Source organism: Diadema antillarum, unplaced genomic scaffold (assembly GCF_040938485.1).
Source record: "Diadema antillarum isolate AM-2024a unplaced genomic scaffold, OU_Dant_1.0 seq00000488_RagTag, whole genome shotgun sequence".
Classification (NCBI taxonomy): Eukaryota; Metazoa; Echinodermata; class Echinoidea; order Diadematoida; family Diadematidae; genus Diadema; species Diadema antillarum.
The window spans coordinates 479,195-494,693 of NW_027271450.1; the positions used below are offsets into that span (position 1 = coordinate 479,195).

The following is a 15,499-nucleotide window of genomic DNA, read 5'->3' on the forward strand; positions in this document are numbered from 1 at the left end:
AGAGGCAAAGAATAAGAAATTACAGCGACAGATGACCAAATGTTTCTAATATGATGATGAAATATAAACAAAGGAGGAGATCCTATCCCTTAATTTTTTCTTATTCTTACAACATAGAAGTCAACCTACATATAAATAATTGCACATAGACTCTTCAGTGGCCCCTCACCATTCTCAACACTATAAACCAGATCACTGCATGTCAACGTACAAAGTCAACCCAGGTATTCATATTTTACTACCAGAAGTATTTGGAGTACCAAAGACATAATAATCCAATCTTCTTCTTTACCCAATATTGTGATTTGTTTGCCAGTTGGCATGGATGTCTGGGAACAAATTGCAAATGACAAGAGATGACCTCATCTCACCATTCCCTATTGTGTCACCATGGCCTTCCTGTTAGACTGACTTTGGCTGCGTTCATCAACTTTCCCCTGTTTAAACGGCTTTCGATAGCCCTTTCGATAGCCCTTTCGAAGCCCTTTCCATAGCCCTTCCCAAAGCCCTTTCCAAAGCCCTGACTACCTGTACTATTAATGTGCCACTTGTTTTCTAAGAAGGGACAGCGAAAAGCAATTACCATCATAAAGACATATCTTCCTTTGAGAGTGACGAGTCATGATGCAATGCCACATGAATCAATTGTCTTCCTATCTGTGAGGCAGCTCCAGTTTAGCACATACTTCAAATATTTCTGAGTGGCGGCATAAGACTTTGGCTGCGTTTATCAACTTTCCCCTGTTTCGATAGCCCTTTCCAAAGCCCTTTAGAAACGGCTTCCAAAATAGTTGCGTCTATCAACTCTCTTTGTGAACACGATAACTGGCTTGTCACTTCACAGCTGCATTGCGCAATTCGACTCGATGAGAAGAGGTCATATAAGGCGTGCATTGTTCGTAACTGAAATACAATACTACAAAGCCGTTTCAAAACAGCTTTGCGTTTATCAACTTCCAAAAGGCTTTTACAAACAGGTTTCTGAAAACCTGTTTAGGAAACCTGTTTGGAAAGCCACAAATTTGCGGCTTTCGAAAGGCTTTCCGAAAGGGCTTTCAAAACAGCTTTGCGTTTATCAACTCATAAAAATTCCTTGAAAGCTGTTTGGAAAACCTGTTTCTGCCGAGAAAAGGAGAGTTGATAAACGCACCCTTTCGAAAAGGCTTTCCAAAAGGGCTTTCAAAACAGCTTTGCGTTTATCAACTCGTAGAAATTCCTTGAAAGCTGTTTGGAAAACCTGTTTCTGCCGAGAAAAGGAGATAAACGCACCCATACCATGCTACACCTGAGTGGGCTTGCTAAATTTACAACTAGGTTACATTTAGAGGAATTTCAGAATGCTGATTTAAAGAAAAAAACAAAACAAAACAAAACAAAAAACTTGGCAAATTAAGCAGAGTGCCTGGGCAAATATAGGGTTAAACCACGTGTCAATGTTCTATTGTTTCAACACATCAAATTCCAGACTTCCCTTTGAATTCTACAAATGTTTCCACAAAGCAAGACAAGAAACTCAGACTGGTAACTCACCATCTCTTGAAGATACCAGCAATGCCAGGGCAGTGGTGATGATATCAACACCATGGTCATCCTCCAGTCTTTTCAGTACCTCCTGTAGTAGGGTGCTGATGGTGTGTGACATGGCCTTCAGTCTGATGGACACCTGTTTGTTATAAGAAAAGGAATAAATTCAAGTCTTACTCAATCACAAAGACTTATGGGGTTATTTCATATCCTGGGCTACAAACCACAATGGCACATATCACACCTGAATTAAAACTACAATGGGTTAACCCTATTCTAACTGGGCTATTTGAGACCAAGTTTTTACTGGGGGGGGTCAATTTGACCCCCCCCCTTCAAATCTCAGCCGCCGATCGCGCGATCGCCGCAAAATTTTGCCTGAACATAGAGCCGGATGTCAACTAAAGATTACATGGTCATAAAATAGAAAAATGTTGATTTTATATTTTTTGATAAATTAATTATGCAAATTTACGGATGAAATCATATTTTCACCAATAACTCCATCAAAAAGAATGAAGGATTGCTAAATTTTTGCGTTAGAGTTCCTCAAGACACATCAAACAATTTTCTTGTAAAAAATAGTGCAATCAAAATCAGTTTCTTTTGTTTTTTATTGTTTTGTTAATTTCTTATGTATTTTATTGTTTTTTCGACCTTTTGTTTTCTATTGTTTTTTGCCAAAATTTGTTGCAGGCACTTTTTCAAGCTTATCTACATTAGAATTGATTAATTTCAATGTTCAAAAGTTGAAATAATCTAATTTATATCAATTAAACAAAAAAACACAATTTGCATTGGATTTGCACACGAAATCATGAATTTGAGCCGTTTTCGGGTTGACATGCATATGCAAAAAATATGGGGGAGACTTCAATGATAAAAGTCATGAAACGACGCGGCAAAATCTTTGCGCATTGCGGAATCGTGGCGTGAAATGTCGGGGGGGGGGGGGTCAATTTTACCCCCCCCCCCCCCCCCCCCCCCCCCCAGTTAGAATAGGGTTAAACAGCAAATGAGATAATGAAAAAAAAAATAGGCTCAGGGACTGGCAACATAAGAACTGGAAACTCATGCACAGCTATACCACAATTTTACTGATATTTTTCATTTATTTGTGAATTCTTTCTTAGATAATTCTGTAATTCTTGGCCAGAAAAATTTCTACACGACACTAAAATATGCACAAATATTTCTTATTTTTCCTCTGTTTAAAAATATTTCCTGGCTTTACGCTAGCAATGGACGACACATACATTCATCTGTCTCTAAATACTAACAGCGAATTTTGTCAAACTGGTCGAAAAAAAAAATGACTAAGTGTGAAACTCCGCAAACCAGTGGTAGATTACAGATTGAGGAAACAAAAGTCATCCATGATTAAAGTCTTTCATTCTATCTTCCATTCTCAATTGGGGACAGGAGGGTGGGGCTTTCCCCATACCTCTTCAAAGACTCCAAAGACTCTCAGCTCCTCACAGGCCAGCTTCAGGAAGAGGGGCAGGTTGGCCTCCTTCTTTGATACCAACAGCTTCATCTATCAGAATTGAGGGGGAAAACAGATGTAGGCATAAAAACTATTATTTTTCAGCACACACACAAAAAAAAAAAATGGTAGTACCTAATTCAAACATTTGTAAGTCACAATCTATATGATTATGATACCACATTTCCTTCGGATTTATATTTTAATGGATATGCTTTCTAGTGAATTCACGCATACAAAGAAAAAGAAAATCCACAGTATAGCCTCATTTTCTTTATATATTAACTAGCTTGTTGTAAATATCCATCAAGGATGAGAAATTTTGCCAGGTTTAGCTGGTATTCAATAACAGGCATAGGGTGCATAGTGTCCTACACAAGTTTTAATCCTCTGCATGCTACACTAACTCCCTGTCCACAGGTATTTGTGTGAAATTTGTGCATATTAAACTTATTTGGCACAAAAAAGGTTAACTGCAAAAGTAAAATAAACTAAATGCAGTGAAGCTGGTGAATCCTACCTGGTTGTTGAAGGGAGATTCATCCAGAGTCTTGTGATAAGAAGCAAGAGTTTGTCGGACAACCTCAGCCTTGTCCAGGAGGTCCAGTGGTCCAAGCTCCACCACAGTGGCCTGGCGACGGACTGCAGCAGCGTAAGCAGGGGTGCCACTGACCGCACTCAGGACAAAGACCACATTCTAGCCAGTCACAGGGAAAAAACATGTATAATCTTATCAACATATAGTCACTTATGGCTACTGTCAAACAAATGTGATAAAGTAAAGAGGCAGGTAATTCTGATAAAAACTATATGTTATGGATATCACTTGTGGTAAGGATAAATGTAGCCTCATTCCATTTTCCCAGGAAAATGAACTGCAGAAACATTTGTTTAAAAGACACTACATTATGCCCTATCACAGTGAAGATACTTGATGATGATTACAATGTTGACAGAATTTGAAGTTTACTATTAACAATCAAAGCAAAGAGGATTAGCATTGATCTACATCTTCTATAGGTTTTCTTTTATAGGTTTTCAAAAAGTTCTGCTTCTCAATAACTCATTTAAATGTCCACAGGAGCATTACCATAACACCACAAAGAACCACTGTCATAACAAAAGGAAATATGAATACTACCAAAGCCTGAGGATATTGATATATCGCAACCATACAAGAACCCAGAAACACTATCATAACCCCATAACATCAATTCAATGTAAAATAGACAGAAGAGTTGCAACAACACACCTGAGGAATGTTCTGTGGCAGCCAGTCTAAGTTGTGAGCCTGGTAGGCTGTATCCATGTTGTTGATGCCGTCAATGAAGATGACCAGCTTGCAAGTGGAGTCCACATGTGTGGCAGCCTTCTCCAGGAAGCGTGGAAACTCAGACACAAGATTCCTACAAGAAACAAATGCATTCATCGTGAAGAAGATCACACTAAATACCCATTCATTGCAAGCATGTACAGTGTGAGTCTTTCAGTTGAGGTGTTGGACTGCCCATCCAAGAGTTTCAAATTTAAATCAGGACCTGGCTGCGTACTTCATCCAACAGTAAATAATGTTGTCACACTGCTTCTACTCACTCAGTGAAGGAGTGGGTATTTTCAAGTTGGGAACAACCTATATGATGGGCTGGTGTTCATTCAGGGAAAGTCATCAACCTTTAAGGGAATTCAATTTATTCAAGGTATATGCCCTCGGCTGAAGTACCAATTAATGTCAATCTAGACTAGTGTTCTTTCATTATTATAAAGTCTACCCATCGCAGACACATGCTATGTTTTGAATAACACTTTGTTAATGCCTCAAGAAAATATCTGTCACTTGAAATAATTCAGCTGCACAACTTAATCCTGAAATAACTTTACATATCACACACACAATAACTGTCAATTACATGACTCTCTTCTTTTATCTGTCTAAAACTTATTCAACTTAACAAATCAAATAAAACAACAAAGACACTGTTCATCAACAAAATGGCAATATGTGCTAAGCAAAACTGCCCCCTAAAGAAACAACAACAACAACCCACTGAACACTTCTGAATGCAGAAAAAAGCAAATGATAAATGAACACTCACTTGTATTCCTGAGGAATCTGAATCTCCAGACCAAAGCGACGCTGCAGCTCACTACAGAGCCTCCTGAGGAGGGGGGTGACATGGGCTGACCCTGACACAGCCCCAACAAAATGGATCAGGATGTTACGCTTGTCCTGTTCCTCCAGTTTGGACATCATGGTATCAACAACTGAAGCCTGGATGGCAGACAATGTAGAGATTCAGTTTACAACAACATAATGTTAATCAACACATGAATATCATCAGAAGACAACCTCACATAAAAACTTAATATGAGAACTCCTTGACATTCCGTAATCACATCCAATTGTAAGAGAAAAAGATAAGCTGGGTCCATTTGGCCAAGCCATGACATAATAACATTTCAAATCCCTGTTTATGCAGACAAGTTTTTGAAACAAGGAATAATATGCAAGACATCTTTTCATCAGTTCAATACAATAAATAACTGTAACAGGAAAATCTGTGTCATAATGACTGGAAACCTCACAATATTCCACACACATACACTGCATTAGAGTAAAATTTCATATCCACAGTTGAGACCTAGACCCACAACAAACATCTTGCAGTACTAGCACATCTATCAATTCTAAATACATGTGAGGTTTACCAATGGAGGTAGAAATAGAAGTGTCTAACTTAACAAATTTGGGGCACACTGTAACAGGAAAATATTTTCAGTTGGTAAAGTTGGTAAACTTTGCATGGTGGCCACCAAACTGAAATAAGTATAAGGTGCTGTTGGAGTGAGTTTCGTAATGATAGTCAACAGCCCTGGGCTAATGATCTTACAAACAGTTCCACAACATTTTGTTGACTGAGATTGCTATGGGCGTTAAGTTGCCACTAAACCCATAGTGTTTGAGGCAACTTAGCACCCTTCTCATTCTCAGCCGACAATTTGTTCCTGCGACAATTGCTCCTATGAAATATCTGCATGCTATTTAAGCCAAACATAAAACCTACCCATGTACCCATAACCATAACCCTAACCCTATCCCTCACTCTATGTCCTTGGAGAAAATAAGACCACAGCAATTGTCGCATGAGTAAATGTTGCGTCACCCTTACAAACTTACCAAGAGAGCAGTCTTGCCACATCCATGCTTGCCAGCGAGAAGGACAAGGTTTGACTCCGCCTTCTTGATGACATCCAGACACTGCTTGAGTTGGGTCTGCCTTCCAGTGAACGTCACCAGCTGTGACTGCAGGAACATGTTGTGTTGAGCGCCCTCATGGGCCACTTCGTCCAAGATCTCACCCTTTCATAGGAAATGCAGACATGTGATGCATTAGTACGACTCGAGTCACTGCATCAAGATTTTGGTCTCAACAAATAGACACTGAAATATAATCCTTGTACTAAAAATACTACATAGCCATGATCACTTAGGACAGAGTTGACTTAAGCCTTTAGAAAAGAAAATACAAAAAGTGATTTGATTTACTATGCAAGCTACTTTTGTATTCTCAGCACTACAATGTTACCAGCAATTCTTTGCACATGGCCTCTATATCTATCTCTGTCATAATACACCCAAAGTTCAGACTGTCTCCTAAAAATGATGTCACATACTGTAAAATGAGACATTTTGTGTGCATGAAATTGTCATGAATTTTGCAAGGAGCCAAGATTAGTGAAAGTATAATGCACGTGGACGTTTTTGTCTACACAATGCAGTGAATGCCAGTCACCAATTTGTGAAAGTTTCATGCCCCAAAGAAGGCTGTTGGCTCCAATTTGCAAATGTTATGTTTCTGGTTTTACAGTATACCAAATACTCTCCCTGTTTTAATATCTCTGTTTTGTATGCACAGTCACTCTTCAATGTATACCTTATTGATTTTAAGCAATATCAAAACCATGTTCATGTTGTTTTCACACATCATTTAGCAAAAAAAAATATATATAAAAAATACAAAAAATAGCTGGAGACACAAGCTGTAATGAGAAATTCTGAAGAAGTTTATACGAACAATTTAAACTGCTAGGCCAGGACTTATCCAAACTTTACAAATTAGGAGCTTCTAAATACACCATGATTCATGACACGTTTGAGTGTAAATAGATATTAAGAATTGGACTAAAGACATCATATTGGTAAATCTTACATCCTCTGGATAGGTGTTCTCTATGTAGTTCCAGACATTGTTGATGACTCGTCGACCAAAGTCCTCTAGACCCATCACGACTGGCTTGCCTTCTACCACTCCACCAAACTTGCATGGATAGCTGCATCAAGGAAAATAATAACAACCATTTCTCTCTTGAAAACTCAGTACCAGCTTCATCTACTGTCCTAGGTAGAATTACTGAACATTCATTTTTCTATCTAATAAAGATGTATAAAGATCAGTAGAAATGATACTGGCAGTCTTTTCACTCACAGCAAAAATCTGTACAAATCTTTTTTATCAGACATGAGATATTTTTGTCAACCCTGCATAATATAAGTGACATGTTCGAAGTCTTTTGAAGTTTTTTTGTGTATTTGTAGTTAATTACAATTCAAATTCCTTTCTGATTTAGACAACAAACTGGTTCTACTTTTATAGTGCACTCATTCATTTGCCTATTGCTGATTTTAGTATAAACACTGAACTATTGTGACTTGAAATTCACAGGTAAATATTACAGTACATAGACATCATCCAAGCACTTGTATAGATACAGGATACTTGTAAAGCACACACTGAACAATAGCAAGATATTCTGTCTTTATACGGTCTCTTAAAGTTTACCTGAAATACAAATGCATGTTGATTTGCATTGATTTATGATACCCTAAACAACACTTTTGCTGTGAAATGAATATCTTGAAACAACCCATATATTTTCAACTAATTTTTCTTCTATTTTTCTTCAGATTACTTCGGAATGCCCACAAAAAATCCTCCCAAACCAATATTCCTGTTGTGACCTCATCTGTCAATCATTGCTAAAGTACCGATATGTTTAACAAAAGACATTGGAATGCACCTTCCCCTCGACTCAGCATAACTTGCATGTTTCTGTGATATTAATGTGACTAACGAAAGACATGGCATTTGTATTTCATGCATTTGTATTTTAGGGAACCTTTAAGTTCAACACAGTTTCTGTGCTCTGGACATCCTACCTGTCAAAAACCTCACAGCCACTGTTCCTGATAGTATCCTTTAGGTTGGCAAGTTTCTCCTTGGTCTGATCGCTGCTATCCTCAAATTGGCCACGTATTTTGTTCGGCACATCCCTGGAAAGAAAGAAGCAAATCTTGGGGGTTTTTTTCACAAAGTCTCATATATACATGCTAACAACTAATTCATATACCTGCTCATGACAGTCACCCTTGAATAATGCACCTGGTCTAGTAAAAATGCTGTGCTTACCGTACTGTAAATATGGGATTGACTGTCAAAAGTATATACAGCATATCACAAACAATGGGTGCATATTTTTCTAATGCTCTGCATAATGACCTATTAGTGTGAGACCTTTCATTAGAGTTGTGATCATATATCACTGCAGGATACAGCTAACCGAAATTGTGCTGAATTCAAAACCTTTCTGCCACATTTTATAGATCTATGGAAATATTTGCATACAAGATTTGCACAACTCCATATCTAATGGAGCATCAAAATCTTCAAATAAATTCACAGTTATAATAAATCAAACTGATATACTCAGTGTGGAAATACCCAAAGAACTCTAAAACATGTGAAAGACATAGTACCAGCATGGAAGAAACAGACATAAGTGCCCTAGGACTTTGCGCCGTCATCTTCAACTAAAAAATCTCCGACTCAAAGGAAGAATGTCACAGTGCTCTCTGACAAATATTCAAGCAAAAGTCTAATAAGACTGATATATATTTATTTTTCTCAGCTTTCCTGTTACATATTTGAGTGTTCAGAGGACCCTAGGCTATAGTTGCTATAAAGTCTTACTTGAGGAATTCAGAGTTCCTGATGTAGAAGAAGGCTTTCGCTGTGGACTCGTCAGAATAGAGAGCCTTGTGATACATCTCCAGCTCTGTGATGGAGCGGCCATCCGGGTGCCATCGCAACCAGTAAAATTCATCTTCATCACTCAGGTCAGGGTAGGAGGGTGGCATGTAACCATAGCGATTTCCCAGCATGCCCAGGAAGAGGTCGCATCTTTTGGCCTCACGCAGACATATCTCCACGGAACTAAAATTGAAAATTAATTGGAGAAAGTAACTGACAGATTTCATTTGCTGCTCATTTGGCTCACAACAAAACTTTACTTTACAAGATTTATGCCTTGATACATATCTTACAGAAGACACATCAGTAAACTAGATGCATGATGTCTTTTCCCTTCTAACCTTTAAATGATCTTCACATTTTTCTCCTCTTCCAAGATGCAATAGTTGACAATAATCAGCAATCCATACCACAGAGATATTTCATCTGCTGTGTCAGGGGCTCACCGCATGCAAGGATAAGAAGCTCCCAAGTTTTTCCTCACCAGTGATACAGTGCTTGAGAACCATCAATCATCTACTAACTAGAGACAGACATTTCATAGCTGCCATGTCAAGTCTTTTCCTCACAGAAGGAAACAAATAAGACCCACCACAACAAAAGGATCCTGACGTTGCTGATGGCTAAGCCAAGAAAATTGTGTTTGAAGTCAGATCATCAAAATCGGTCAAAATGATCATGATCTTCTTGATCATGACAGCATCGGAAAGAAAACTCTTGAAGGCGGTTTTCTCGAAATGCTGATTTCCTAGACCACTCGACACGCACTAATGAAATCATCTGTATCTCCCCAACCGAGTACTTTTATGACTCATATTATGGATGAAATTAAAGTGAAAGAGTAAGAAAATAATGTTATGCCATTTTCAGAAAATCGTCCTCTCCCGATTTTCATCTCCTTTTGTTGTAGCGGGTCACAAATATACAATGTGGCGTAGCCGGTAACATGTTGGTCAGTGACGACCAACAATCCACCAGAAAGAGACAATCATTTCTCACCTGCTGTGTTTGGTCTGCTCCTCATTCACACCCCATCTTAAGTCCACCTCGTACAGGTTGACGAAGCGGGTCCTCGCCTTGGCACGCAGCTCCGGGAAGACGAAGCGGGTCAGGAGGTCACGCTCGCCGTGCATGTCGCGGAAGGTTGAAGAGATGAAGACTCGCAGAGTGTGAGTGCTGGGTTGAGAATTCAAGGGTAAATATTAACTACATGGCTTCAAATACTCAGCATATTGTTTGCAAAATGTTGGAGATGACACAAGTCCTCCAACAGTAGACATTCTAATACAAAAAGCTAATTCACAAAGTTGACAAGGAGTACTAGCCATATCTTCAAACCACTTAGTAAAGGTAATCTTAAAACACAGATGCAACATTTCCTTTACTCGCTGAAGACAAATTCTATCACTACTAGATATTCCCCCACTGCAATTCCTGTTTTTTCTCGGGGGGGGGGGGGGGGGGGGGGGGGTTGAAATTCTGCATCACTGAGTACATCATCTAAATAGAAATTGTTTGATGCAATGATGAAAATTCCTTCCTACATCAACAATCGATTCCAAATAATTGCACAGTCTGTTTCTTTGAATGAAGGGTGCTTCATTTGATGTCTTACCGCCTGGTCTGCTGTGGAGCCAAGAGGGTGAGAGGTTTCTCTGGGGCGACGTCAACCACAGCTGTCTTCTTGCCTGCGTGTATCTGACAGAGAAAAATAGAGCACAATGTATTGGTGCAATCCAGTCATATTATGGGCCTATCATTTCAAAAATAGAGAGACATATAGAGCATAATGTATCAGTGCAATCCAGTCATATTTTGGGTTATCATTGGAAAAATAGAGAGAGGCATATAGAGCACACTGAATCAATGCAATCTCATCTAATCAGGGGGATATCACTGAGTACCTTGCCCTTTGTCAAGTAGGATGGCTTCAGTGAGTGGGACAGTATTTCAAATCAGAGAGCTCTGATGCTAAAGTTGTTGTCATGATAATTCTTCAGATGGGAATTCTCATCTGTTTGAATGACAAGTCATAATGGACTATTGATAGTGTACTTCTACACAGGAGGCAGCAAAATTCCATTTTTTTTTTAAACATGGCATACGAGTCCCCGGTATTTGTCTTATTTGTGCATTAGATGCGCCTTCAATGTCTGTCCTCCTGTTCTTAGGGTATGGAAGTACCTCAGCACACACAACTTGGGATCACACTGATTCATAACTGTCTCCATTAAGTGAGATGGATTTAAGCTGCATATGTCAGTGGTATACCTTGATTTTATCCAAGCCATAGGCTTTGTCAATGTTCTCCACATGTGTGACTTGGCCTGTGTCACCTCGCTCAGCGATGAATCGCAGGATCTGGTCACTGTACCCCGCGATGAAAATATCGTTGGGGTGTGTTGGCTCATCGGAAGTAGCCATACTGTTTGGGAGAAGAAAATACAGATTGTGAGCATCCATCCTGTGCACATTAATGCCAACTTGTGACTTCTATGATGAAATAAGAATCACTAGTAGTGACTGTAAATCTGTTTTAAAACTCTTCTTTTGTCATTCTCAATACAGAAGAGATTTGTTCTTTGATTCAATGCAATCAAATTTCTCTTTCATTGACAGAAAAAACAAAAACATGTTTGGATGTATGACTGCTTGACCACTGGATGTATTAGCAAAATCCCCAAAGAAAGTAGAAAGACCACTGTATCTAAAGATATCTCACATTTAACCTTTGAATCAGAATGAATGTCATGAGATGATATCAATACTTCAGACTGGTGACTTCTTAACCTTGTGGTAAATACTGTAAAACACTTTTTGTATGCGGAGGTACAAATATGTGGCTACTTCGAGACAGAAAATTTATCTTTTTCAGCATACACAGTCCGTCTAAATCACACAACGCAATTCCAAAGTCAGTGCTCCACAATTAACCTGCTGGCAAGAATAGATGGATATTATCCTTAACTGGAGGAGGCACACTGTAGATTGCCAGCACCAATTCCTGCTGTTAACACTCAAATACCCATAATCTAAAATGCCCTTGGTAATGCATATAGTACACACGCAAATGGCAGTGACAGGGTTATCCATCAAGTAATTTGCTAGTATGAATTGCAGTTTGACATACCAGCATCGTCCCCCACCCAGGTTGACATTGACGTAGAGCAGGTTGCTGTTGACGATGTGGCGGTACTTGGTTAGGAAGTTTGAGATCATCTTGGCTTCATCACCAGACTGGTTGCTACCATTGCTCAAAATCATCAGATTGTCCAGCTGGGTTGGTAGAGTCAAAATCAAGATGTATTTTGTTTTCATTATCAAGTTTCACGTACTGTATGACATTTAATGCATTCACCTAAAAATTACATCTTGTGGTGGTAGTAATACACATTGCCTGTCATCCTAAATTCAGTTAGTTCAAGGTCAAAACACACTTTCATTCTCAAAGCATACTTGATTACTTCATGTATATCAAGCAGTTATATAGCCTAATCTTAACCCCTTGATTTTTGCTACAACACGCATTTCCCACTTGCCCGAGTACACTCAGGACTTGTCCTCAACAGGTTAAAATGTTCCATAATTACCAGCAATAAAATCACAAATCCAACAAACAAAACCTTTACTATAAATCAAACTGCACATGATGTCACCACCATAACGAGAAATAAAACTCTGTTGGAATCTCCCTCATTTCACCCTTTTCCTAATAGTCAGTCTGACTAACCTGTATTTGATTATTTTCAACTCGGCCACTGGCTCCTAGTTCTGGTTTATTATGTCTCAACAACCACTCATCAAACTGATCTTAGAAGTGATCCACTACACATATCCACAGTCAATTTAAAGATATGTTAACTCTTTAAATAAATTTGTCATAAATTCCTATCAAGTGTAGGCAGCCTTCCCCTGGTAGAAGATGATTTCTTGGCATATCTTACCTCCACCCTGTCTCTTAAAATCTCCCCAAGGATGGTTGGGTTCAGCCCCTCGCCAGATGACTCATTGTACGTCATCACCTGTACAAAGAGGCAGAAGGCAAAATAAGTTTTGAATGTGAACGCAACTAAAGGGCAAACACTGTCAAATACATGTATACAGACACCAATACAATTGGATGATACTGAAGTAAAGGTATTAATGTCTCTTCATTTGCAAAATACCCTAAAACTTCCTGTATGGGTGATGAAAGTTATCTTCACTTTAAGATTCTTGATAGTGCTTGATGTTCTGCACCATTAGCTGATCACTGTCTGCATATTATAGTCAAAATACTGCAGGCTACGACTGATCTAACAATATCTGGATGCAATAATTTAAGACATAATGATCTATCGTAACTAATATAAATTTAGTTTGCACTTGTTGGATTGAAGTTCACTTTAATACCAGGAGTCTCACATTCAATGAGATGTAACATGAGAATGGGGGGGGGGGGGGCAAACATTCATTCAGGCCATTATTTCCACTAGGGAAAAATAAACCACCGAATATTTCCTTCATTGCATAAGATAGTTTGCTACCAATGATTTCCTCACAAAATATTACAGAAAGACAAGAAAGAATAGAACTAAGTCCATGTACAAAATGGCAGGAGAACTGACTCCAATGTCAATGGGGGGATTACTACTTGAGCTGCTTTTTTTTTTGTGGGGGGGGGGGAACAGTAATGCCACAGATCTTGAGCCACCACATGAAGTAGGTTTAGTCACAGACTTGATTCATGCACTTGTTCTAAAATTGGACAGGCATTCTGTGAAGAGCAACAAGATTTGTAATCAGCAGTGGCTTGGAGGTAGGAAACAAAATTGATCTATTGATTAAGGCTATTCCCTAAACTACTGTCTTTTCCTCAACTGATGCCCTACCATGGAGTTCAGGTTTTTCCTAAGAAATACTTATAAATCATAGTTCAATACTTCATACACGCTACAAACCTATAAGTTAGAGAATGAAGGCACAGAGAAACAAACAAACTACGAATGTACAATCAATACATCATCGCAAACACAAGTCACAAAAGTATCCACAAACTGGAAAATAGATATATTCTATTAATGCTTTTGTCTATGAGTCAAACACAAATGACTCCGAGAGAAAGAGACCAATAGGCTCACAGAGTTTGATCTATTCTCTCCTGTCCAAATTCATGAAGTTGGTACAAACTTTGTCCATGGTTTAAACCTTGGACAAAGACTGTAGTTAGTATGGGGCGCCTTGTGTCACATGGCCGATTTCGTTACGAAATCAGTCATTTTGTCGACAAAATGTTAACATTTCGTAACGAAATGACTGATTTGGTAACGAAATAGGCCATGCGATACTTGGCGCTCCATACAAAATTACTGTTTTTGTCCATGGTTTAAACCATGGACAAAGATTGTACCACCTTCGAGAATTCGGGCCTCTAAGTCTGGAAGAAGGTGGCAGTGAGGGAAGATGTCCCACTCACCCTAGCTTGTCCCAGCACACTGGCCATGTTGTCTAGGATGGTTCCAGACTCCAGCTCGACCTCAAGGTAACTGGTTCCAGCATAGATGATCATGGAGCAGTCCTCACAGGAATACTTACACATCAGACCCAGCAGGATACCCACCTCCATCGTCTGGAAACCACAAGAAGATAACAATTTCAATGATAATTTCAAAAGAAATGCAGGTAACTTCCAGAAGCACAATTGCATTTTGAGAGAAACTACTTCTGAGGGATATTTTTACTCTTCACAATAGTGCATACCAGTGTGCCTATGCATGTAGAATGTGAACAAGACTCCAAGAAAACTTTATTATACCAGTTGCATGTACAGCGTAATTGTGGAAAATAGTATGCTCTATATGATATATCATTTGATTATACTAAACCCTCTTCATTCATTTGCACACATTAACATCAACATTTCTGCCTTCATTCACATAGGCTTATTCCCATTGACTTTTTAGTTGGGGAATATGTAGTTTTACCCCAAATTATTGCATCTTCTATAATCAATGACATGTTGAACATGTTTCATGTCTGACAGTTTTGGAGGATTTAGAGATTTCTTGATACATCATATATCTACATTGATGAACAGTGGTAAATGATTTCCCTTAACAGGCTATTTAACATAAACTATTTAAATCTGTATTTCCTACCATGTATGCAGATATATGCCATCAAATCCAAAACATACTTCTCACAAGGGTTTTGACTTGCTTGCAATACATCAAAGGGGTCTATGAAGAAACTTGTTTGGCTGACACAATTTGCCAGGATAATGTGTTGTTTGGGAGCATTTTTGAGATAAAAAGTGTAAAATAATTTTGATAAGCATGTTTCCCTTTTAGAGCAAAAAGTGTGAAACATAAATATGAAACATTTTGCCATAAGTAATGACTTCTTTATGAGGAAGAGTGTCTGT

The 15,499-nt window shown here is 38.6% G+C and overlaps 1 protein-coding gene across 1 annotated transcript in view; it reads right to left on the reverse strand.

The window, feature by feature from the left end:
* LOC139733732 (telomerase protein component 1-like) overlaps positions 1-15,499 on the reverse strand; it is a 42,109-nt gene that overhangs the window by 15,147 nt on the left and 11,463 nt on the right. The window contains exons 11-25 of the mRNA XM_071644541.1: positions 14,552-14,704; positions 13,041-13,118; positions 12,227-12,372; positions 11,368-11,521; positions 10,712-10,794; positions 10,096-10,272; positions 9,037-9,279; positions 8,226-8,339; positions 7,219-7,339; positions 6,186-6,368; positions 5,104-5,279; positions 4,263-4,416; positions 3,531-3,707; positions 2,969-3,061; positions 1,531-1,663 (exon numbers count right to left, since the gene is read on the reverse strand). Of these exons, the coding sequence (XP_071500642.1) occupies positions 1,531-1,663; positions 2,969-3,061; positions 3,531-3,707; positions 4,263-4,416; positions 5,104-5,279; positions 6,186-6,368; positions 7,219-7,339; positions 8,226-8,339; positions 9,037-9,279; positions 10,096-10,272; positions 10,712-10,794; positions 11,368-11,521; positions 12,227-12,372; positions 13,041-13,118; positions 14,552-14,704 (2,185 nt within the window). The remainder of the gene's footprint in view (positions 1-1,530; positions 1,664-2,968; positions 3,062-3,530; positions 3,708-4,262; positions 4,417-5,103; positions 5,280-6,185; positions 6,369-7,218; positions 7,340-8,225; positions 8,340-9,036; positions 9,280-10,095; positions 10,273-10,711; positions 10,795-11,367; positions 11,522-12,226; positions 12,373-13,040; positions 13,119-14,551; positions 14,705-15,499) is intronic.